Source organism: Lagenorhynchus albirostris, chromosome 18, assembly GCF_949774975.1.
Source record: "Lagenorhynchus albirostris chromosome 18, mLagAlb1.1, whole genome shotgun sequence".
Classification (NCBI taxonomy): Eukaryota; Metazoa; Chordata; class Mammalia; order Artiodactyla; family Delphinidae; genus Lagenorhynchus; species Lagenorhynchus albirostris.
The window spans coordinates 23078323-23104987 of NC_083112.1; the positions used below are offsets into that span (position 1 = coordinate 23078323).

General features: G+C 41.5%; 1 protein-coding gene across 11 annotated transcripts in view; it reads left to right on the forward strand.

Annotated features, from left to right (window-relative positions):
* ENOX1 (ecto-NOX disulfide-thiol exchanger 1) overlaps positions 1-26665 on the forward strand; it is a 611047-nt gene that overhangs the window by 375433 nt on the left and 208949 nt on the right. For 10 of the 11 annotated variants that reach the window (XM_060129461.1, XM_060129462.1, XM_060129460.1 and 7 more), the window contains 2 exons: positions 20102-20245; positions 21079-21216. In XM_060129461.1, coding sequence (XP_059985444.1) covers positions 20102-20245; positions 21079-21216 — 282 coding nt within the window. The remainder of the gene's footprint in view (positions 1-20101; positions 20246-21078; positions 21217-26665) is intronic. The other variant, XM_060129465.1, reaches the window with a different exon arrangement.

The window sequence follows — 26665 nt, forward strand, 5'->3', positions numbered from 1 at the left end:
TCTCCTCACCACGCATTTCTACAAGAACTTTTTCTCTTTAATATTACTGATTGTGACATCTAGTGACTGACCTCCTAGGCACTGTAGAGACACATCATTCTATGCTGTGCATGGTTGTAAAGACAGGTTAGTAGGCAGAATTTTTTTTTTCTTAAACACTGGATTTAATATAAAAGCTAAGTTACAAGAGCTTTCAAAATACCAACTGCACATAATATTTTATATGTGTTTAAAAGAGAAGTGAAATATATAAATATATGTGTTTAAAAGAGAAATGAAATGAATAATATACGAGTGACATTAGTTCACGTTTTAAAGTACGTGAGTCATAATTCTCCCCACACATTTCAAAACACCCAGGCATCATTTTTAAAAAAATTTTTATTGGAGTATAGTTGATTTACAATGTTGTGTTATTTTCAAGTCTACAGCAAAGTGATTCAGTTATTCATATACACATATCCACTCTTTTTAAGATTCTTTTCCCGTATAGGCCATGACAGAGTACTCAGTATTCCCTGTGCGATACAGTAGGTCCTTATTAGTTATCTGCTTTATGTATAGTAGTGTGTATATGTCAATCCCAATCTCCCAGTCCCTCCCCCACTTTCCCCCTTGGTAGCCATAAGTTTGTTTTCTACATCTATGACTCTATTTCTGTTTTGTAAATAAGATCATTTGTACCCACATATAAGTGATATCATATGATATTTGTCTTTCTCTGCCTGGCTTACTCAGTACGACAATCCCTAGGTCCATCCATGTTGCTGCAAATGCAGGCTTCATCTTTTAAAGGACAGTATTTAACTGAAACCGATGCTGGTTGCAGTGCTTAGTAGCTGGGCAGAAAGGTCAGGGGCCAGGAGAATGTCACAGCAGGAGGTGGCTTCCCGTAGTCTGTCCTCTCCCACCTGCTTGTGGCCCTGTCTGTTGGGACTGGGAAGCGCAGGGGACCATGCACATTGTGCCGCTAAACAGAGAGTCCACGTGGTCAGCTGTGTTCTGTCCAACAGACGACACTGCCTCTTGACACTTCCTGGCGGTTTCTGACAAGCAGTGCTGCTAAGAGTCCTGAGTTGGAAATTGTTCCAGGTCTCAGGCTTCCTGGCCAGAACAGCACGGCCCATCAGTTTCTAGCTTTAGAATAATAAGAGGGAAAACAAACGGTATTTCCTGGTGAGATAGCATCATCATAAGTGACCAGACAAATCCTGCTCATAGGTCAATCTGCTGTGTAGAAGGTACTGTGCTAAGAGGTTGATCATTCAAATTGCTCTCTGCCTTTACATACCTGGGAAACTAGTCGGAGAGAAAATACAAACACAGAAACACAAAGAAAATAACCATATACACACACAAAAATCGGGCGTGTTAAATGGCCAGACGGGCATATGGAACACTGGTTGTCAAAATGCACTTGTTCCTCAGTTTGATGGTGGATACCAGCTTAACAATTTTTGCCGTGTCTTTATCATCAGAGCACTTATTTACTTTTTTGTTTATATACGACTCCAAAAAGTATCTATTTAAGCTTCTTCCTAAGTAATAATATCTGCAAAATCACATGGTTTTCTTCTGATACATTTTTTTCCTGATACACATTAAGTTGAACTATATGAAGCTGCTGATATTTCACTATTTTTAAAAGCATCCATTTCACGTAGCTTAAAGTAAACACAACTATTCAACATTTAAAACGATGGTTTCATGAGTCACATTAAATCCCTGGATATCATTCCGGAGGAACATATCACCCTGGAGGAGCTCTGGAGCTGGAGGGAGCAAGCAGTTGTTAAGAGTTGATCTTGTAAGGTTTCTCCTAGGAGGGGGCCAGGATGTGAAGCTGGAAGGAAGGATGCACAGACAAGAGAGGGGAGAGCAGGGATCGCAGGGGAGAAGCCGTCCGTGAGGACGGGTAGGGGGCTGAGTGCGCCACCAGTGGGAAAGGAAAGCCGATCGACCGGAGAGCGTGCTCCCGACTCCTCTGATGTAAATTCTTAATCCTCGCGTTTCTTTGGCAAACATGTTTTCAAAGCACGTGAGCAGGGTTTTATGACCCTTCTGAAGATTTCTGCAGAATACTCTGTTATGCTGATTAATACCTTAAGCAGGGTCAGGTAGCGTTTCTGTTAGGGAGTATGCAGTTGTCTGCAGGGGGACCACAGTTGGAAAGAGCTGTGTAATGCAAGTACAGGAGGTGTGAATTTGCACGCAGACAGCTGCATGGGGTGTGAGGCTCCGTGGCTGTCTCCCCCTTAGAGGGTCAAGCTTCCCAGGCTGTCAAATCCCAGAGAGGGCTCTCCTGCCAAAGACAGCAACTGACGGGGTTGAGGTTCCCTCCAGTTCATTCCAGAAGCTCCCCTGGCCATTCCTGCGGATGTCTTTCCACCTTTCTGGCCCGTCCCTACTGTGCTGAAGATTCCAGCCTCGGGCTCTCCTCCTTACCAGGTGGGTAAGGAGGATAACACCCAGCAGATTCCCCAGCGCTTACGGGGAGGGTGAATCAGAGGTCAGTTTCCCAGGATCAGTTTCCATGGCTGCCATGCCTGCAGGCCCAGGCTTAGCCCTGCCCGAGGTGTGTTCCAGCAGAGAACGTGGAGCCATCTGAGCATTGGGCCCTGGAACAACATGAACTATGTTTTCTTGGAATAAAAAGAAAACAACTTTGTCCTCACGTGTTGGCAAAACTCAGAGTGCTTCAGCTGTAGAAACGTGTCCTCATTACCTTTAGAGCTCAGTGTCATTTAGGAAAGTATGGGCAGGACTAATTATTTCCTTATATTTAAAGAGAATAAGTTTGTATGTGTTTTGACAGTTTATTGGCATTTGGTATCCAGTGTTAATTATTTGTGTCTGTGGCAGAAAGAACATGGCAGGGCTGCTCCCTTGCTTTGATGGTCCCTAGATCCAAAAAAAAGCTTTGAAGGTCGAATAGACACCAGCAATAATAACCACAAAAACAGTCAATCCATGAATTAATCTCAGAGCCAAGATGAGGGCCAAATTACCCACATATCTTTAAAATGGTACAGTTATTTTATTTATCGTGAGTCCAAGGACACCATAACTCCTGGTGGTGATTATATATCGTGTTCCTTGAAGATGCAGTGGACTTCACTTGTATGAGTCATTCAACAAATTTGTATGTGCACATTTTAAAATGTAGATCTTAGTATTATTCAGGTATGGTGAAGCCAAGAGATCAGGAGAAGGCTGCCGTTGAAGATATAGTGTGTCACTCACAGTTCCTAAGAGGAGAGAGTATGCGTGCCACTCTGGGAGGTGGGTGGGCAGAGGGGGAGGCACCAGGGTCGGTCAGGATGCGGAAGGAGCAAGGGAAGAAAGTGGGCAAGAGGCTTCGTGATAGTTTCTGAGAGAAGGAACGGGTGAAGCAGGGTGAGCACGTGTAGGATTGGCTAGTTTGAATCATTTCATTGGACTGTCTTTAGTTGTCCAGTGCCTAGCCCTGGGGTGACTAGGGCAGGGGGATAGTGGAGTCTGTTGAGGGTATGAGCTCTGGATTGGCTAGCTCGCATTTGAAGATTATGCCCCTGTTGTTTGCTGTCTTTAGGAATTTACCAGCCCTGGGAGAGGCAGTCCCTCCAGTGTCAGGAAGGGCCCAGAGGTTAAAGCATCAGGAAATAGAAACGATAAAAAAAAAAAAAAAAAGAATGCAGTACGTATATATATGTACACACACACATACACAGACATACACACTCATTCTACTTATTCAGTGTATTTGTGCGGGGGGAAGGGAGAGCGCACGTCTACTGTGTACCAGACGCGGTTTTGGTTGACGGCGATTTAGCAGGAAAAGCATAAACAATTTTTAAAAGTCAGCTTGCCCTTATGGAACACCAGCTTGTCAAAGAAATAGTTATGTAATGTAACCTCAAATACTGAGAAATCCTATGGAGAAAGATATAGCTGGTGGAAGGACAGAAGAGAACTGAAGTTACTATTTTTGGTAGGTCAGGGACGGCCTCTCTGCAGAGGGTGATATTTCAGTAGAGAAGGGACTAAGGGGCTAGAAAAGGGCAGATGTCCAGGCATCTGGAGGAATCACAGGTGCCGAGTCACTGAGAGGATCCTGCTTGGCAGACTCAGGGAACAGTAACAAGGCCTGTGTCCTGGGATCCCTGGGAGAAGGGGGGCTGTAGGAAAGGAGGCGGCAGAGGTGACCGGCAGGCAGAATCTGAAGGACCTTGGAGGCCATCCAAGGGCAAAGGGAAGCTGTGTGTGCTTCTGTGATGCTAGAAATTCAAACCCTATGAAGGTAAGAGTTAAGCTTTGGTCTCAAAATGCAAATTAAATAGCTGTCTCCTCGCTATTTTCTTTTACACTATTCAATTTTTTCAATATTTATTTGAGATGGCTTTGTTTGCAAATGGGAAAGCTTACTGTCTTTCTCCCCAAAGTTTTACATTTGGAAATTTTTTTTTTACAGTTGAAAACAAACAGAAACTTACCCATATAATGCAAAAAGACAGCTTTAGATCAGGAGTGTTGGAAAATGACTCTCTGTACCGCTGAGTTCCTTGGCATATTAAATAAAATGAAATACAATTTGAAAACCACCACACTTCTGAAAATCTAGAAGAAGAAAAAAGATCTGGGAACAATCAACAATTTGCTTTCATTTTCTGTTAAATCGTGATTTTTTTTGCACTTGGTATTGTTTACTAAATATGAAGTAACATCCACTCACAATCTACTTAACATAAGCGCGCCCAGAAAGAAAAGCTCATTCACATCTAATTGTGGATACTGTTCCTTTGTTAAAAATTCATAGGGTTTATAAACGTGTCCATTAAGTACCGGAGTCTCCGTTATTTCCCCAGCTCTTTTCCCACTGCCAATTCTGATCAGAATTTTAAAACACCCCTCTCTATGAAGGTGTTCTCTGAAGAACAAAAAGCCGGGGGGGGCGGGTGGGGAGGTAGAACTTATGAATATAACTAGAAAGACCTCCTGACCAAATATGCTGCAGTTTCCTGATTTAGTTCAGTATATTGTAGGTAAATGGACAGGGGCAGACCATCTTCTGTTAACCTCAACATCATGTTACTGCTCTAAAGTTCTGCCTCTCAGTAATCTTTAAATGTGGTATTAACTAATAGCTGGTCGGGTGGTTTGGTTGTTTTACTTTTTGGAAAGTGGAGGAAACTGAAGAGTAGGCAGTAGGCAGCTTCTTCTCTGTTCTGGTTCTAACGCCCCTCCACCCACATTAGCGAGACCTAAGTCACGTGCCACTTCTTAATACTGGGCATGTTGTTTGCTGCAGGGGACAAGACAAGCAATACTCTGCAGTTCAGTGTCTTGGTTAATCTCCATGTGGGGCCCCTATTGCTTATACTTCATGTGCTTTCATTGATTTGGGTCAAGAATATGCACATACTAGAAAACTAATGGCAGGGAATTCCCTGGTGGTCCAGTGGTTAGGGCTTGCTGTTTTCACTGAGTGGGTCTGGGGTCAATCCCTGGTTGGGGAAGTAAGATCCTTCAAGCTGCATGGCATGGCCAAAAAGAAAAAAGAATGAACAGTAATAAGAAAACATATAAAAAACTATTAAAAAAGTAAATTAAATTTAAAAAAAGGAAGCAAAAAAAAGGAAACTAGTGGAGAGTATAAAATAAGACTGTGTAACTGTACATAACAAAACTGTGATCACGTGGCATGGAGGAAAAACACTTTTCTGGATTTCATATGTAAATTTACAGCCATTGTATTACACTTAATATATTTCAGAAATCACCTTTTCTCCTCATATGAACTTATTTTTGTAATTTAACTCAGCAAGAAGCTTGCAAATTCTGGAACAATTTGAGCTCAGTACAACTCTGATTGGAAGGGTCGACTATAACCTGTATTTTATCCTGCATCACATTTCAGTATTAACTCACATCTTCTCTTTAGTTTGCTGCCCTGCGTAAAACGGCCTACTCATCTCCCTGGTTCCCGAGTGTGTGATCCAATGGCAGATAACGTAGATAAAAGATCCCTGCTGCTGTTGGCCATTGTTCTGAATTTCATTTAATGGATTAAGTCATCAAGGTGATAATACTACACGCTTTTCCCACGTTTGATCTCCTGGACCACAGGAGTTTACAGACCAAAACAGCGATGCTACTGCCAAACCCTGCCACTCACAGCCTCCAACCACCTAGCTTATTATTCTGGTGTCCTGTGAACCAACAATAAATCAAGCCAAAATACTGATGGAAGAAACCCAGAGAGACCAGAATGTGGACTTTTCAGGGGGGAGTAGTTGGTGTGAAGATGCGCTCACAAAATTGTCATTGGTGGAGGTTTTGCTTCTGTTTTGTAATCCAAAGAATTCCTCTATGAGAACCTATCTAAAGGGATCTGGATTTTAACTATCAAAATGTCTCACCGTGTTGCCAGTAATGCTTCGTTTCTTTCAGTTCCTCCAAGAGGCATTATGCGTTAGCGCCTCACATAACTCGTGAGATGAGGAGTGAAGGCATACAGTGGAGAAGCTCAGGGAACCGGCCCGGGGCGAACTTGTGATGAGAGCTCTCTTGTGACGTACAAATTGTGCTGTCAAACTGCTGTGCACATTTTTACAGGAGAGGCACAAAGGGGGTCCCCAGACCAGCTCTCAGGGTTTAAGGCTATCTTCACTGGGAACGAAAAAGTGACTGCCACAATGGTACTGATCCCCTGCTAAGCACGCAGTGGGAGTTGGGCTCAAGTGTACGTCACACAGTAACACAGACCCTTGTGCTTCCAGCCCCTCCAGTCGCCAGTCCCCTGGGAGAGGAATTAGAAGTTGGGATTTCTGGTGCACTCAGCTCCCAGCTTTACCCGGCCCCGAGGTACCCCCATTTCCTACTTCCCGTAGCCCTCCTTCATGGTGGAAGGTAGAAAGCAGGCTTGAACTCCGGGCCAGCCTGGTTGCCAGCTGCCAACGGAATGAGATAGCTTGTGAGGTAAGAGAGGTAGGATGGGAAGGGATGCTAGCACAAAACGGGTGAGGAAAAGGAAAAGAGGAGTAGTCACCTGACTCTGCCTCCCAGCCATCCCACTCATACGGCCCTGACCAGCCTTTCCATCTCGCCCTCTTTATCTCTCACTATCGTAGTTCGTTAGGTGGCAGAAATGTGGTGGGAGTGTTGGTAAACTGGAGATTCCAATAGAAGTTGTCTACACAGGGATAGCAGTTCTAGGCAAGCCTCAATGGCGATGATACTTACACCAAGCTCTCAGCTCAGACCACAGATCGACCCTCATTATATGTATTTGGACAAAATTAAGCCCAGTGTGGGGCTAAAGCGTCTGTGAGGTTGTCTGATAAAACCTAACCCATTAAAACCCTCAGAGTGTCGATCAGCCCTAGGTAGACGTCTTATACATATGTTCCCCACCTCTGTTTCTCTCGATGCACAATGAATATTCTAAAAAAAGTGTGCTTCTCCATAAAGCCCGGGTCTTCAGATGTGTCCCGGCAGACGTTTCTGCTGATTTGCTCAGATTCTTTCCCCTATCTACTTTTATAACTGAAGTAGAAGGGTTGGGATGGCTGAATGGGGGTGGGGTGAGGGCCGTGCAAAGACACAACAAGGCTTGCAGGTCCTGATGACCGAGGGATACTCAGACCCTGCCTCTACTTCACCGTGACAGGCTGTCTCCTGGCACAGCGCCAGTGCTAGCATTTTTCCCTCCCAGCATCTCTGGCTTCATGTTTGCCTACTGCTCCAGCAACTCCTGGTTTCAGCCTACTTGTCTTTCTCTTTGTTGGGCAGTGGGGGAAGGAGGAGAATGGTGGGCGGGGGAAGCAAAGAATCTTAGTGATTTTTCCTTCCTTCCTTCAAGACTAACAATACATTAATAAGTAGTTATATCCGGAATCCAGTTGTTGTTGTTTTCTTATAATAGGCAGGCTCTGAAGAGTATCTAGTTTGCCACACTGCAGCAAGCTCAAGTTTGCTAATATTTTTTTTTCAGTTGAACTATAGTGGGCTTATAATGGTAGTTTCAGGTGTACAACATAGTCAGTATTTTTGTATGTTATACTCCATATAAAGTCATTATAAAATATTGGCTCTATTCCCTGTACTGGTACTATATCGTATTTATTTTATACCTAGCAGTTTGTACTGTTAATCCCCTTCCCTCTCCCCACTGCTAACCACTAATTTGTTCTCTACATCTGTGACTCTGTTTCTGTTTTGTTGTATTTGTTCATCTGCTAGCGCTTCTTACTTTGCAAACTTTTTGGAGACGGGGTCTGTGTCTTGCTCACCACTGTATTCCTAATCTCAAGCACAGTGACCCACATACAGTAAGCATGTAATAAAGATCTACTGAGTGAATGCATCCCTGGGGGACGAACTAACCCTTTACCCCAGACTCCTCCAGTCAAACCAAGAGGGACCTCCTAGTCTGGCTCTTTGTTGGAGAAAAGTTCCCCAAATCTATAACAATAGAGGTCCAGGCTAAGACAAACTAAAGCCTGGGCTCTGCCAGTCGTTAGCTTTGTGACCTGGGGTAAATGGGCCGGTCTTAATTTTCTGAAACTTAGCTTTTCTTCTTTTGCAAAAAAGTGCTAATAACATCTGTCACGTAGGTTGTTGTGAGTTTTCATGAAATCCAAGATGTGGGACTGTTACATAGTAAGCTGTTTTCCCACTGGGTGCCTCTGGGGGAGGGCTGAGGGAATGATTCTCCTTTCACTTTATAGACTTCAGCTTTTTTCTTTTTTTTTTTTAACTCATTCCAAGCATTAGTATTAGTAAAAATGCCTTTAAAATAAAAATGTCCTTATAAGAATATTAGTTTCCATCTACCTGACGTATTGGGATGTTTATTCTCAGATTGAAAGGAACTGCGTTACTGCATTTCCATGCAAATCTCACTACTCAAAAAAAGGGCAGTTGAATTAGCTGGTAAATAGGAAGGGTAGCAAGTGTTTGGGGAGCGTGTTTGAATGAAGATGGTGTCTCCTATTAAATAAGGGTTTAGTATTAGGAGATTTTGCTGTGGGAAGTCTGGAAACAATGCTACACTTAGTTTTCATGTTGATTATGTATCTCACGGTTTTATCTACCCTATTTTTAGCTTATTAATAATTAATAAAACTCTTTGTGTTATAGAGATTGTGTCAGATTGATGTGCTGGATAAGCTCATGAACACATGTCTGCTTCATCGTGCAAGTAATAAAATCATTATCGTGACTGCATTAATGGGCCAGGGCCTGGTGAATATTGGTAGGTGGCAGCCACGTGGTTCTCAAGTGCCGTCACCTCATACCCTGCACGGCTTAACCACCACTAGTTGCTGCTTATTTTCTTAGTCATCATTTTACAGTAAACATTGTCTCATGATAAACCATAAAATTTAGAAATGAACAAGAACGTCAGAGTTCTCGAAGAGCAGGTGATCTTTTTCATTAAGGCTAGAAAGGGGAAAACGTGATAATGCTATAGTGGGAATTCTTTTAAAATATTTGTTTAGGTTGGGTTTAAGCCATCTAGCTGTGAAAATAATAAACCGTGGTAACAGTAGCAATATGCTGTAATTCCCACAGAGCCCATTCAGCATAATTTCTTTTTTTATATACATAATAAGACCATAAATAAATGTGATTACTCTCAGCTCACATGAAATTGCTTTCAGCACCAGATGTTTTTCTCTCATACCTGTCTCCTTTAGGGTCAGTTTTTGCTTGCCCCCCGCCATCACCACCGGTAATACGTGAGTCATCTGTGAATAAATAACTGGGGGTGACATTGGATCTTGAACTTGAGTTTGGCGATTTTGAGGGGAGACGGATCTTTGTCTGTCTCACACGCAATAGGCAGGAAGGAGCCAGATGGTGCCTCAAAACAGCCACTTAAAACTTCTTAGGCTCCAGGCGCCAGCAGCTTTCTTCTGGAGGCCTCACCCCACATTGTATCAAACATACGAAATGCACTCACATGTGACATTCAATATAATTTTGTCTATAGGACTTTTGGACAGGATTTTTTTTGGGGGGGGGGACGTGCTGAGCAGCATGTGGGATCTTAGTTCCCCGACCAGGGATCGAACCTGCACCCCCTGCAGTGGAAGCGTGGATTCTTAACCGCTGGACCGCCAGGGAAGTCCCGGACAGGGTTTTTATAATTCTGCCTTCGAAATTATTTTCCTACAAGTTGCTCATTTCATTTACAGCCAGCTCTGACTTCTCCATAACCGTGCGGGCTCAGAGACTTTTTCCAGTGCGACACAGCCCCACTTACAAATGATTTCTAACTCAAACGATGTCTGTATGGATATTAACTTTGCTAATTAGAGAAGTTGTCAGAATACAAGATGCATAGGTATTTCATTAAATAACTATTTGCTTTTGATCATGCGCATTTCACTGCAGGTTGACACAAACCATTTTCAGTTCTCCAACATTATCGTAGACCTCGGTGCCTTTACTGCCTTGTTGGTAACACAGCCGTAGTTAGAAAAATAGGTGACTTTCCCAGGGCCGGATGGGTTCTTAATGTGGAAGATAGGAGTAGAGAAAGAGATTCCATTTGAGGAGCTTAGTCCTCCAAATGCCACCCCCTTGTACAGAGGAAGGGTTTCTATTAAGACATGCTTAAGGGGCAAATAGCACTGAGTGTCAGAGAGTATGAGTGTTCGTGGGAGAAGGTGGGGTAGAGCAGCACATTTACACCTTTCTATGGGAGGAAAGAGAGAGAAAGAGAAAGAGGTGGGGGGAGCGAAAGGGGAGGGGAGGGAGGAGGGAAGGAAGGGAAGGAGTTATGGTTATAGCAGCAGTGTTTTGCAGTGACCTTCAGCCTTGTCTTCAGTGCTGGAAGCTTCCCATCAGCGTTTATCCCACCCCCTCTTTTTGACTCTTGCCAGACACAGCCAATGTCAACTAAAGTTTGCCCCATTTCCTCAGGATGCTCCCTGCCAGCCTAGAATTTTCCAATTGGATATCTTGCTGCACATGCATTACTCGTGCCCTAGTAGCCCTCTCCCAACTAGCCCAACACCATGTCACCATCTCTGACTCCCTGAAGAGGAAAAAGGACCGACCATCCCAGGGAACCCAAGGCCCCCACTGTCCTGCCTACTGGTTACAGAGCATCAGCAAGGGCTGTGCGTGCTCATTTCGAGAAGAAACAACAAGGTCTCCAGTCCCCGGTAACACACTAGAGGTGAGGTGTCCTGCTTAGGGGGCGATCAGCTGCTGCGGGGCTAATGCCTTATTCATTGTGTTGCAATGGCATCATTAAGAGCACATTAGTTTAAAGAGTAACTAATATGTTCTTGGTGAGAAACATTAAACAGGATGAGCAACCAGCTCAGGCCGGTCATGGTCTGATCCAGGTTTTATTGCAGGTAGATTTCCATAGATTAAAGAGCTCTAATCAGGGCTTTTTGGAAAACAGATAACTCATTTACTAGAGTTTGCAGCCATTTAAGGGTCAGTTTTCCACCCACTACAATTAAAATGTTCCACTTTGTAGCTTAATATGTTTTCCGTGGTTGGGTCAAGGTGTAAAACGAGTGTGTAATGAAAAAAAAAATGAATACAAAACAGCACAAATTATAGAGTTAAATATACTCTGCTTTCCCTTACATAAGAAGATAATAATGTTCACAGAAATCACTTTCTGTACGTAAGTGTGGCTGAAAAGACCAGTATGTGAAGGATATGCCTTAACACACGATGCATTAATTTAAAAATCTTCTTGGATTTGTGGCGCTCTCCATGGTTTATAGAGGTTACGTCTCCTGACGGCTGTGTCTTTGAAGCCAGAAATCCACCTGAGGTCTGTTTCGGAGGCGTTACCCCCTTTCTCAAAAGGACTCTTCCTCTGGTCTCTCTGCTGCTCTCTATCGGCAGCCTGTAGTTTTACCATTTCAAGTGAAGCTCTTTTGTAGTTCCAGCTTTCTGTTTCCGTTGTCTATTCTGTAGAACTTTTTGAATGGGAAGGGAAGAGAACAGAGAGGGTGCCAGCAGGAAAAAACTCGTCGTTTGAGTGGAAGCAAGGATTCTCTGATACGTCCTTGCGTATTTTAATAAGCTTGTCTGTGACTTACTTATTTGGCGGTTATGCCTCAGTGTCCCTGTTCAGGGTCTGGAAGAGCCCCAAGGCCTACACGTGACTGTAGAAGGAGGATTGAAAGACGGAGCTCAGCTATCTTGTTTTCTAGATAAGGACTTTGCTGCAGGGAGACTTCTTGAACTGTTAAGGCTATTTTGAAACAGTTGCCTGTCAGAAACATTTTGGGGACTTTTGTATCTGGGAGAAGTTAGAAGGGATGAACTCTCAGGTTGGAATCTTGATGTTCTGTGAGCTTGGGTGTGTTTGTCCTGATTGATAGGTATCCATTAATGAGGGGAATTAGTTGACCCATGTCATGTTTCATAAACAGTCTTCAAGTATAATATTGCCCTTCTCAGAAAATCTGAAATATACTAAGTATGGAAGGTGTCTCTACAAAGACTTTTTTTTTTTTTTTTTTTTGCGGTACGCGGGCCTCTCACCGCTGTGGCCTCTCCCGCCGCGGAGCACAGGCTCCGGACGCGCAGGCCCAGCGGCCATGGCTCACGGGCCCAGCCGCTCCGCGGCACGCGGGATCCTCCCGAACCGGGCCACGAACCCGTGTCCCCTGCATCGGCAGGCGGACTCTCAACCACTGCGCCACCAGGGAAGCCCTCTACAAAGACTTTGAAGTGACATATTTTTATCATAGTAGCTTCCAGTCCTATTTTCCTTTCTTTTCTGTTTTTAATGGAAAGAGAAGTACTTTACTCCTATGGTCTCAAGCTTTCTCTTTTATTATATTCTTCAATTTAGAAATATAAAGTATAATTTTTTTAAAAAAGCAAAGAGTTCCTGAAAACAAAATAATTTTACCTCTGTCATTTCTCTACACTTACGTATGTAATGCCGAATAGTATTTTTCTTTGTATCAAAAGATAATTGGCGGGCTTCCCTGGTGGCGCAGTGGTTGAGAGTCCGCCTGCCGATGCAGGGGACACGGGTTCATGCCGCGGAGCGGCTGGGCCCGTGAGCCATGGCCGCTGAGCCTGCGCGTCGGGAGCCTGTGCTCCGCAACGGGAGAGGCCACAACAGTGAGAGGCTGGCGTACTGCAACAACAACAACAACAAAAAAAACCCAGATAATTGGCTTTATCTGCTATCCTGCCATGCTGGTTGAGTTATCCCTTTGGCAAAGTTGGTTATTTTGTTTGAATGCATCATTACAGAGGGAGGCCTTCTGTTTCTCTCATATGCGTTCTCTCTTTTTCTCTTTCAACACTGAGTTCTTCGAAGACAGATATGTCATGGGTAAAACTTTATCATCCATTCAGTAACCATTTCCTCCCTAAGCTGGAAGGATGACGATCTGTAGTTTAAAATTGGCTACTAGACAAAGTAGAAAAATGGAGGATGTAATCACAGACCCTTAATGGCATTTTGTGTTTGAGAAATGGCCAGACCTGCTTTTTATCCTCTGTGGTGCATGCCACATTGAAACTGTTCCTTTCTTCCCCTGATTTCACTTCTTTAGCACTATAGGTATATGCCTTTGTTACACTAATGCAGCACTTAATGGACCAGGCGATGCCGTTATTTATAGATTTCAGCTTCTCCAAGGAGCAGCTGGGAAGAAGTCTCACAAAAGGAGAACATCGCTGTAACCTGCTTATGACCTTACCTTGGTTACCAGGGAGGTGTGGAATCTTAGATCTTGGAGAAGGACTTGTTAAGCACACCAAGAGCTTATCTGGAAAATTCTAACATTTTTAAAAAGTTGTCTTTGATACTTGTCTGTGTTCTAGTTTCCAGCAGCAATTTTCCCTTTTGTGTTCTTTAGCTTTCAGACCTCCAACCTTTGAGACTGGACCCTGGAACTGAATTTTGTCTTTTTGTTCCATTATTACTTCCTTCTTTCCCTTTCTTATTTTCCTTTTTACTTTCTTTCCTTCCTTCTATGCCTGAATTTATTTGAAAAACATACATGTGTGCGTGCGTGTGTGTGTGCGTGTGTGTGTGTATATAAAATTGTATATATGTAATTTATATGATGATTTAAATACATTTTAAATTGATAAATACATTATAATTTTATATGTATACTGAGCATCTGGCATATTCTAGGTACTATGCTTGCTCCCTGCAGGGGTGCAAAACTGGCCAGTTTCCATGATCATTCTAAGCATGTTGTTTATTAGGGACATAGACATAAACAACTAATTAGGATATGAAGTTACAAGTGCTGGTATAGAGAACGGTTCAGAGCACTGTGGGAACACAGAGGAGGGAATACATACCTCCTTTGTCTTCTTGCCTCAAAGGGCAAACTAAAAACTACTTAGAACAGGAATGGCATTTTTCTCCTCAGGTGCACTGTGCTGTGAGGTGTGTCATATCATGACCCCTCTGAAAAGAGTTCAGTGGTTTTATAAACATGTGAATAAGATATTAAAGAAGGTCATAGGTCAGGTGTTAAAGAAGACCTTTTGATTTCATGGCTTTGATAGAAAGTACTGCAGGGTCCATCACTGCCTGAATCCATCTTAACCCAGTTCCATCCTCTGCCCATACTGTTTCCAAGAGGTGACTTTTCTGTCCATTTCTGAGTAGGATCTTTCTAGCTTTATTTGATATAATATTCCTACCTTGCAATTTTCTTCATCAGAAATTCCCCCACAAAATCTAATTCCTCATAAACTTTAATATAATTTAAATCTCTTCTTCAAAATCTTAATCCTTTTATTTCACACTAATCAGGAGACATCAATCATTAATAACCAACATCCTGTATATTTAGCAGACGTGAAAACTTCATCATGCGTTATCACGTAGTACCTTAGGTAGTCTCTGCTATCAGCTGCCTCCTTATCACCCTCTTCAAGCTCTCTCCTCTAAAGGGTACCCACCATCCAAAAACTACTCCCATCTGAGAAGTAAGCAGCAACATAGACTTTGCTGACATTTCTGTAGATGGCCCAGGGGAAAGGTTTACATTGTATATTTCCCAGTGAAACACCTCAATGTCCGCTTTAGTCATTTCTCTTCTCTGAAGTCCCCTTTCTCATGAGTGACTACCAAAGATCCCTTCTTTCTTTCCCGTCAAAGCACTTAGCCTTGGTGTCCTTTTTCTTCTCTCTCTTTTTTTTAGCCACATTTTTTAAAAATAAATTTATTTATTTTTGGCTGCATTAGGTCTTTATTGCTGTGCGCGGGCTTTCTCTAGTTGCAGCGAGTGGGGGCTACTCTTCGTTGCAGCGTGTGGGCTTCTCACTGCGGTGGTGGCTTCTCTTGTTGTGGAGCACGGGCTCTAGGCGCGTGGGCTTCAGTAGTTGTGGCATGCGGGCTTCAGTAGTTGTGGTGCGTGGGCTCAGTAGTTGTGGCGCACGGGCTCTAGAGCGCAGGCTCAGTAGTTGTGGCGCACAGGCTTAGTTGCTCTGTGGCATGTGGGATCTTCCCGGACCAGGGCTCGAACCCGTGTCCCCTGCATTGACAGGCGGATTCTTAACCACTGCGCCACCAGGGAAGCCCCTTTTTTACCACATTTTGCAGAGCAATTCTTCTCTGCCTCGAAACTTGCAGATTCCACCCATCTCCTAGATCAGTGTAAGAGGACCCATTCTCCTTAGAAGCCTGTTTAGTAATCCTCTACCATAATTTAAGCATGTCTTTGTGATCCTTTTGTGTTTGAAGAGATAATAGTGAGAATTTTTGTAAAACTGATGAAAGACATTAGGCTCTTCTGGGGTTGTTCCTCAGTGGGAGAATTAGTCTGAATTACTTCACTTACCATTATAGGAAGCAGAAATGTCTCCCTTATTCCTAAACGGTTGCTTAAAAATCATGGGGTTAAAACGTAAGTAATATCTATTTAACAATACTCTATATTGTTTTAAATTATGAGCATTTCCATAACCTCAAGAGAACATCCTACTGATTACATGGAGATCAAAGTGAGATATTTTCTTAGTAATAGAAGCAGAAAGTAGAACTTTGGATGAGAATGCATTTTTCTTTTTACTAGAATATAAAACATAATAATGCTAGTGAATACTTCCTGTAAAGTAAGAGAGTTTCAGATGTCATATGAAATGTTTCCTTTGGAATGAACTCTCAACAAGACATTAATAAATCAGATTTTCTCACTATAATTATTCTTCTGTTGAAGTAGGTATAAACCTAAGGACTTAAGTCAAACAAAATCATCCTTTTAAATTAACAAAAGAAAAATTTTCAAGACTTAACTCATCTCCACCCCCTTTTAATAGGAATCTGTGTTTTGTGGACAGTTACAGATGGATTTTATTACTCACGGTGTGTGTGTGTGTTTGTGTGTGTGCGTGTGTGTGTGTGTGTGTGTGTGTGTCTGTCCTTGTGTTCCTTGGGACCTTAGACAGGTAGAATGAGTTGTGTTTCTTAGAGCAGGAGAAGCCTGTGTCATTTTTTTAGGCCAAATAATATTTTCTTAGGCTTGGTGAGTTTCAAAAACTATTTGCCCCATTGATACAGCTCAATGAAATTCTGAGCATAAATATGTCTTGTTGAACAGTTATGAAATTGGGTCTGAGGTTTTGTACTTGAATGTACCTTAACAAAGAACAGGTTAGATGTCAGCTGAAACCTGGACAGAACTGTACTGTTATCCTTGGCATTTGTACATCTGATTGTACAAAAGCTTCACTGAAAGCTGTAAGTAGAAACTGCCGATTTCACAGTTCATCATGAATCTCTTGAAATCTTTTGCAGTTGCACAGGTAGGAAAAGAAAAACCTAGAGAGAAAAATGTATACATCTTTTAAATTACATTGTATTATTTTATAAAGGAACGGTGAAAAGGAAGAAATATTCTGGTACAATTTAGATGTGACACAGAAAACTAGGGCAACACTTACTTTTAGAAATATCAAGTGTTACTCACTGTTTTAAAATTAATTACATAATTATCCAGTAGAACACAGAGATCCCAGGGTACCTTAATGGAAACACTACACTTTCAAATAAAATAATAATAATTAGCACCTACTATATTCCAAGTACTTTATTAGCTGTAATTTTTAACTCCCCACATCTCTGTGTGTAAATAAACATTAAGAATATGAATCTTTTCTATAGTTTAGAAATAAGAAAACTAAGGCAGAGACATTCATTGGAATGATGAATTAGGCATTATGGCCTTGAATCATTTAAAGAGGCAGGTACTCAGTAGGAACAATAGATGTTAGTAGAGTATAAAAATCACTCTTGTAACTATTCATAAATTACCAGGTAGTAATTAATTTAAAATATCACCTTTCTCCCAAACCAAATCACTTTAAAATTTTTGAAGAATTGAAAGGCATCCTTGGGCTTCCCTGGTGGCACAGTGGTTAAGAATCCGCCTGCCAATGCAGGGAACACAGCTTCGAGCCCTGATCCAGGAAGATCCCACATGCCGCGGAGCAGCTAAGCCCGTGTGCCACAACTACTGAGCCTGTGCTCTAAAGCCTGTGAGCCGCAACTACTGAGCCCGCGTGCCACAGCTACTGAAGCCTGCGCACCTAGAGCCCATGCTCCGCAACAAAAGAAGCCACTGCAGTGAGAAGCCTGCACACCGCAACGAAGAGCAGCCCCCGCTCGCCGCAGCTAAGGAGAAGCCCACACCCAGCAACGAAGACCCAACGCAGCCAAAAATAAATAAATCTATTTAAAAAAGAATTGCAAGGCATTCTTGAGTCTATTGGAAATGCCTAAGACATGACAGAACTTCCTTTAGAGTCACCATTCTAGGTACATGGCAGCCACATGAAGCTGTATGTCATTCAAACCGTTGGATAGGGACATTGAAGAGATGTCATACATAGAATGTCACCCTCTCATTAGGGGATAAATTCAGGTTTACAAACCACAGCTTGCCAAGGAAGCAATACTTTTTGCTTTTTTGCTTTTGTGATGAAACAGTAGCGGTTTTGTTACTATTCTCGGTGAAACAGTGTCAGTCTTAAAATGGAGATGGAAAGCGTGGGTAGAAGCTAAGGGCCACCAGGCCACTCGATTCCCCTTAGTAATACCACAGTCACTAAAGTGAAAACTAACACTGGAACAGGTATAAAGCCAAGGAGAGCTACCACCACCCCTAAAATACTGTAGTGATAAAGGCAAAGTGAAACCTGGCCAGTCAGGCACAAGTCATAAAGCCTACAAAGTAAAGGGATATTCTCTGATACAGTGTTCCAGAACTGCAGACTCATTGGACAGAAAAAAAAAGTTGTCATTAATGCCAGTTTGGGGAGAACTTGAGCTAGAAAAAGAACCAGCCAACTGAACTTCACTGGGGAGATCAGTAAGACAAATAGTGACCTTGCAGTGATCTCAAGCGCCTCTCCTCCTGGGCCATCTGAGCAAAAGCATGAACACATTGTAGCCTGACTTTGCTTTGGTGTTCTGAAATGGCCGGAGGTGGAGAGAGGAAAATGCTTTGAGGTTTCACCACAGAACTGTTGCTGGTCTGTGGCTAGCTAAAGGGCAGGCATTTTGGTTAGCTATGTATTGATGTTATTGGGTGTGTTTTATATGGTGAGAATCTCTTTGTCTGATGGCATCCACCGCCTGGGATAAATGATGCATATAATATATAAACACGTTCTGAGTTTATTTGGGTGGTAGAGTCTAATTGCGAGGTTTGAAACGTTTGTCCTGAGTACACTTTGCTCCCAAAGTTGAAATCATTCACTACTTCTTGATGAAGGTGTTTTATCTTCCTGATAGACTATTGGAAATAATTCCCCACCATCTCTCATTCCCCTATGTCTGAGGGCTAGGGATTTGTGGAGACCATAGAAACGATTTGCTCAATATCCACCTATCCTTGAGATATTGAAACCTGAGCTTCCGTTTGAATTAAACTTATACTCACCTGGCAGTAAGGGTTTTTTTGTATGTTTTTTGGTTTTTTTGAGAATACAGTGTTCGAAAGGATCACTGATTCTTGCACCTAACAATCAAAGAAATAAAAGAGCATACCATAAAAGGGCCAAACGTCACACTAGATATACTGACAGACTATAACACTAATTCTAAAATATATATTAGCAGAAAGACAGTTGAAAAAAATTTCTAAATTTGTGCCTAAATAAAGATAAGTACTTCGAATTCAGTTGTTCTGCCAATCTACTTAAAATTCGAACTTCTCAGATCAGCCATCCAAGTGACGTGTTTTGTCTTCCAGTCTTGAACTGGTAAAAGTGCTTTTAAAATATGTACATAGGAATGCTATGTCTTTGCATTTTTAAGGATGGAGAGAAGGCGTAGCATTTTATAAATGGTACAACATAGAGGGACCCTTTGTAACTTTAAGTAATGTTTTGTTTTTTTGTCTTTTTCAGAAAGGTGCTTTGAAAAGTCTTAAAAATACATTTCTATATAAGCTGTGCAATTCTCAGGAAAATTCAGACCAAACAAATTGCGGCCAGTTAAATTTATCTTGTCATAGAACTAAGAAAACAAATGCTTTTCCTCTGCTGCCCCAGCACCCTCTGCGTCTTCTTCGACGGGTGGGCAGCACGCCATTCTTTCCTTTTGCCTTTCCTGACGATTGTAATTTGGGCACACTCTTTACCAATCTCACGGGGAGTAGCTCCTTGCTTTTTTTTCTCCCTCTTCCCAACTTTTTCTCCCTCTCTGAATACATTTCACAGACGACCGTCTTCGAAAATAACAACATCAATTAATTTTTTAACTTAAAAAAAAATCACATTTAGCCCCGAGTCTGCCCTCTCCATTGATGTGTCGTGTGCGGAGCAGGCTGTGAGGGTCTGATAAGTCTCGTTTGTGAAGTCTCTTCAGTAGGAGGCCAGGCACTAGCTGCTCCACAGACAGGCCGTTTATTTCATCCAGCCCTGCTCCGGGTGGTTTGACAGTTGACCCGCACATCTCCCGGTCTCCAAGACCAGACCAGAGAAGGATGCAGCTTCGCCTCTGTGCCTCCCACTGAAAGCTGTTCTTTGTCGTTTATTTGTTTGGTGGTTGTTGTTGATTTTGAATAGACCACAGTTTTTCCCATGAGAGCTCCCCCAGTTAACGATGACACTTTCTCACCGCGCTGCTCTTCTTCCCCTTTTGCAGAATCCGATGATCTCCGTGGGGACCCTGCACTCAGCCATCAAAGCACTCCCGCCCCTCAGGATGCTCGTAATTCAATAGTAGATGCAGGCGGCGTTGAAAGCATCACACAGTGTCCCCAGCAGCTTCCTCAGATGATGGCTGCAGGTAAATGTCGGTGGCCAGCACTGAACACAAACAAGGCATTTTGCGTCTTAGTGGAAAGCCTCCCCAGCCATGAAAATAAGTATTGAACCAGGAGCCTGGGCTCCTCAAAGAAACCAGGCTCTGGAACTAGTGAACCTCAAAGAGCATTCAGTCAAATTTAACTTATTTTGCTGACCTTTTTTTTTTTTTTTAAGCTCTGTGCTATTTGTCTTCAATATTATTTATTTATTTTGTTTCGATGAAAGCCGGGGCTTATAAGAAATATTTTGGGAGTCACTTTAGAAAGACACCTGCGTTTCCTTAATGTACGTATGTAAATAGTTTTTAAAGGACGGAATATGTTACAAGGTAACACTTAATAAATTCAGTCAGGACCAATTTGACTGCTTGACATCTGATTTTAGAGATTTTATTAGACGGTTAGAGGGTGTGTCTGCTTCAGAATTACTCTTGGAAACAGGCTTATTCTAAGCCAATTGACTTGTTTTACCCAGAGAGTCCTCTGGCTTTGCCTCTCCACCAGGGAACTTAACTAATGTTTCACCTGGAGAAGGAAGCGATTCTTCAGTTTTTTCCAGGGGTACTTCCTTAGTGGCATGCTGTGTATAATATAAACTGCATGTCCTTCAGTTTCCTCCCAGAATGTATTTGGAAACTCTTTTATGTTTCCGTCTGGAGAAAGCACTGCTGTAGGTTACAGTGCTGTTATTTTTTGTGGTTTGGGAATGTGCTTAAACGAAGCCTCACGTCTCTAGAAATGCAATTTGTTTTCAAAGAGACACCATTGCCTGTGGACTCTAAGTCAGAGTTTCTTCCCCCCTACCCCATCACAGCAGCCGATGGTTTGGGGAGTCTCGCAATCGACACGACCCAGCTGAACATGTCAGTGACGGACCCCACCGCCTGGGCCACCGCTATGAATAACTTGGGCATGGTTCCCGTGGGGTTGCCTGGACAGCAGCTCGTGTCAGGTAAGCTTTCTCTTGGGTTGGAAGATGCCTGCAACCACGCCACTGGGTGTGGGCGACAGGCGGCTTGGCCGTCTTTGCACGTGCAGGTGTTGAGCCTGGTCTGGGACTGATGACCGGGGCATGGTTAGGCAGGCTGTATGCCTGAGATTCTTCTCATCACCTCGCTCTTCTGCCTAATAGCCATTCTCAGAAAAAGCCACACACGGTTATCTCTCACCGGTGGCACTGCAACACCAATTTTGTATTTTAAATGGGTAAATAGAAGAGCTAATATTTGCTTTCCAATTTACAAAACTCTTCCACAGACGTTACGCCATTTGATTCCACAGCCGTCTCTTTGAGACAGGTATACACTTACGGTGGGCGTGGCTCTTGTTCATGTTCCCATGTTAAAAACAGGGAAAGAGGGGTCCAGAGTTTGGGTGACTTGTCCAGCACTGAAGCGGCAGAACTTAGAAACCCAACTCAACTGACACTGCATTCCCTGTTTTCTTTCCGTCACACTTTGAAATAGTAATAACAGTCGTGTATTCAATATAGAAAATGTTTGGAGATGTCACAAAGTAGAAGGTCATTTGAAAGAGTTGATCATTTAATTTAACACATATTTATTGCAGATTTTCCATGTGCCCTGTAACAAGTGCTTTGGGAAATAGAAAAAAATATATATATAAGTGTCCTCGAGGGTTGAGGGAGCATATCTCCCCAAACTGAAAAACACAGCAACAAAAAACAGCAATAAAGATAATGTGTAGAATCAGGTGCTAAGAGGTGGTTTGGTAATTTCCAGAAGGATCAATGCCTGGGGCTCTGAGGGAAGATGTTATCAGGGAGGTGGGACTTGAGCTGTCTGGAAAGATACATAGGGCTTCAGTATTCACTTAACTCATTCAACACACATTTTTTCCCCCTACTTACTTATTTATTTGTTTTATTTTATTTTACTTATTCATTTTTTACAGCAGGTTCTTATTATTTACTTTATACATATTAGTGTATACATGTCAATCCCAATCTCCCAATTCATCCCACACACCCCCCACCCGCCGCTTTCCCCGCTTGGTGTCCATACATTTGTTCTCTCCATGTGTGTGTCTACTTCTGCCTTGCAAACCGGTTCATCTGTAACATTTTTCTAGATTCCACTTATATGCGTTAATATACAATGTTTGTTTTTCTCTTTCTGACTTACTTCACTCTGTATGTCAGTCTCTAGGTGCATCCATGTCTCTACAAATGACCCAATTTCATTCCTTTTTATGGCTGAGTAATATTCCATTGTATATATGTATCACAACTTCTTTATCCATTCGTCTGTCGATGGGCATTTAGGTTGCTTCCATGACCTGGCTGTTGTAAATAGTGCTGCAATGAACATTGGGGTGCATGTGTCTTTTTGAATTATGGTTTTCTCAGGGTATATGCCCAGTAGTAGGATTGCTGGGTCATATGGTAATTCTATTTTTAGTTTTTTAAGGAACCTCCATACTGTTCTCCATAGTAGCTGTATCAATTTACATTCCCACCAACAGTGCAAGAGGGTTCCCTTTTCTCCACACCCTCTTCAGCATTTGTTGTTTGCAGATTTTCTGATGATGGCCATTCTGACCATTGTGAGGTGATACCTCATTGTAGTTTTCATTTGCATTTCGGTAATAATTAGTGATGATGAGCAGTTTTTCATGTGCCTTTTGGCCATCTGTATGTCTTCTGTGGAGAAATGTCTATTTAGGTCTTCTGCCCATTATTGGATTAGATTGTTTTTTTAATATTGGGCTGCATGAGCAGTTTATATATTTTGGAGATTAATCCTTTGTCCACTGATTCATTTGCAGATATGTTCTCCCATTCTAAGGGTTGTCTTTTCATCTTGTTTATAGTTTCCTTTGCTGTGCAAAAGCTTTTAAGTTTCAATAGGCCCCATTTGTTTATTTTTGGTTTTATTTCCATAACTCTAGAAGGTGGGTCAAAAAAAGATCTTGCTGTGATTTATGTCAAAGAGTGTTCTTCCTATGTTTTCCTCTAAGAGTTTTATAGTGTCTGGTCTTACATTTAGGTCTTTAATCCATTTTGAGTTTATTTTTGTGTATGGTGTTAGGGAGTGTCCTAATTTCATTCTTTTACATATAGCTGTCCAGTTTTTCCCACACCACTTATTGAAGAGGCTGTCTTTTCTCCGTTGTATATCCTTGTCTCCTTTGTCATAGATTAGTTGACCACAGGTGCATAGGTTTATCTCTGGGCTTTCTATCCTGTTCCCTTGATCTGTATTTCTGTTTTTGTGCCAGTACCATATTGTCTTGTTTACTGTAGCTTTGTAGTATAGTCTGAGTTAGGGAGTCTGATTCCTCAACATTGCTTTGGCTATTCAGGGTCTTTTGTGTCTACATACAAATTTTAAGATTTTTTTGTTCTGGTTCTGTAAAAACTGCCATTGGTAATTTGATAGGGATTGCATTGAATCTTTAGATTACTTTGGATAGTATGGTCATTTTCACAATATTGACTCTTCCAATCCAAGAACATGGTATATCTCTCCATCTGTTGGTGTCATCTTTGATTTTTTTCATCTGTGTCTTATAGTTTTCTGAGTACAGCAGGTCTTTTACCTCCTTAGGTAGGTTTATTCCTAGGTATTTTATTCTTTTTTGTCACAGTGGTGAATGGGGTTGTTTCCTTAATTTCTCTTTCTGATCTTTTGTTATTAGTGTATATGAATGCAACAGATTTCTGTGCATTAATTTTTGTATCCTGCAACTTTGCCAAATTCATTGATTAGCTCTAGTAGTTTTCTGGTGGCATCTTTAGGATTCTCTATGTATAGTATCATGTCATTTGCAAACAGTGACAGTTTTACTACTTCTTTTCCAATTTGTATTCCTTTTATTTCTTTTCCTTCTCTGATTGCTGTGGCTAGGACTTCCAAAACTATGTTGAATAATAGTTGTGTGAGTGGGCAACCTTGCCTTGTTCCTGATCTTAGAGGAAATGCTTTCAGTTTTTCACCATTGATAATGATGTTTGCTGTGGGTTTGTCATATGTGGCCTTTATTATGTGGAGGTAAGTTCCCTCTATGCCTACTTTCTGGAGGGTTTTTATCATAAATGGGTGTTGAATTTTGTCAAAAGCTTTTTCTGCATCTATTGAGATGATCTTTTGGTTTTTATTCTTCAATTTGTTAATATGGTGTATCACATTGATTGATTTGTGTATATTGAAGAATCCTTGCATCCCTGGGATAAATCCCACTTGATCATGCTGTATGATGCTTTTAATGTGTTGTTGGATTCTGTTTGCTAGTATTTTGTTGAGGATTTTTGCATCTATATTCATCAATGATATTGGTCTGTAATTTTCTTTTTTTGTAGTATCTCTGTCTGGTTTTGGTGTCAGGGGGATGGTGGCCTCGTAGAATGAGTTTGGGAGTGTTCCTTCCTATGAAGGTTTTTGGAAGAATGTGAGAAGGATGGGTGTTAGCTCTTCTCTAAATGTTTGATAGAATTCACCTGTAAAGCCATCTGGTCCTAGACTTTTGTTTGTTGGAAGAATTTTAATCACAGTTTCAATTTCATTACTTGTGATTGGTCTGTTCATATTTTCTATTTCTTCCTGGTTCAGTCTTGGAAATTTATACCTTTCTAAGAATTTGTCCATTTCTTCCAGGTTGTCCATTTTATTAACGTAGAGTTGCTTGTAGCAGCCTCCAATGATGCTTTGTATTTCTGTGGTGTCCGTTGTAACTTCTCCTGTTTCATTTCTAATTTTATTGATTTGAGTCCTCTCCCTCTTTTTCTTGAGGAATCTGGCTAAAGGTTTATCAATTTTGTTTATCTTCTTAAAGAACCAACATTTAGTTTTTTTGATATCTGCTATTGTTTTCTTTGTTTCTATTTCATTTATTTCTGCTCTGATCTTTAATGATTTCTTTCCTTCTCACTTAATGTTAGTTAACCGTATAAGTTTGGATTTTGCTTTGTTCTTCTTTCTCTAGTTCCTTTAGGTGTAAGGTTAGATTGTTTATTTGAGATTTTTCTAATTTCTTGAGGTAGGATTGTATTGCTATAAACTTCCCTCTTAGAACTGCTTTTGTTACATCCATAGGGTTTGGATCATCGTGTTTTCATTGTCATTTGTCTCTAGGTATTTTGGGATTTCTCTTTTATTTCTTCAGTGATCTCTTGGTTACTTAGTAATGTATTGTTTAGCCTCCATGTGTTTGTGTTTTTTACGTTTTTTTCTGTGTAATTGGTTTCTAATCTCATAGCATTGTGGTCAGAAAAGATGCTTCATGTGATTTCAGTTTTCTTAAATTTACCAAGGCTTGATTTGTGACCCAAGATGTGATCTATCCTGGAGAATGTTCCGTGTGCAGTTGAGAAGAAACTGTAATCTGCTGTTTTGGATTGGAATGTCCTATAAATATCAATTAAATCTATCTGGTCTATTGTGTCATTTAAAACTTGTGTTTCCTTATTCATTTTCTGTCTGGATGATCTGTCCATTGGTGTAAGTGAGGTGTTAAAGTCCCCCACTATTATTGTGTCACTGTTGATTTCCTCTCTTATAGGTGTTAGCATTTGCCTGATGTATTGATGTGCTCCTATATTGGGTGCATATATATTTATAATTGTTATATCTCCTTGGATTGATCCCTGGATCATTATGTAGTGTCCTTCCTTGTCTCTTGTAACTTTCTTTATGTTAAAGCCTATTTTATCTGATATGAGTATTGCTACTCCAGCTTTCTTTTGATTTCCATTTGGATGGATATCTTTTTCCATCCCCTCACTTTCATTCCGTATGTGTCCCTAGGTCTGAAGTGGGTCTCTTGTAGACAGCGTATAAATGGGTCTTGTTTTTGTATCCATTCAGCCAGTCTATGTCTTTTGGTTGGAGCATTTAATCCATTCACATTTAAGGTGATTATTGATATGCTTGTTCCTATTACCATTTTCTTAATTGTTTTGGGTTTGTTTTTGTAGGTCCTTTTGTTCTCTTGTGTTTCCCACTTAGAGAAGTTCCTTTAGCATTTGTTGTAGAGCTGGTTTGGTGGTGCTGAATTCTCTTAGCTTTTGCTTGTCTGTAAAGTTTTTGATTTCTCCATCGAATCTGAATGAGATCCTTGCCGGTAGAGTAATCTTGGTTGTAGGTTCTTCCCTTTCATCACTTTAAATATATCGTGCCACTCCCTTCTGGCTTGTAGAGTTTCTGCTGAGAAATCAGCTGTTAACCTTATGGGAGTTCCCCTGTATGTTATTTGTCATTTTTCCCTGTTGCTTTTAATACTTTTTCTTTGTCTTTAATTTCTGTCAGTTTGATTACTATGTGTCTTGGCATGTTTCTCCTTGGGTTTATGCTGCCTGGGACTCTCTGCGCTTCCTGGACTTGGATGGCTATTTCCTTTGCCATGTTAGGATAGTTTTCGACTATAATCTCTTCAAATATTTT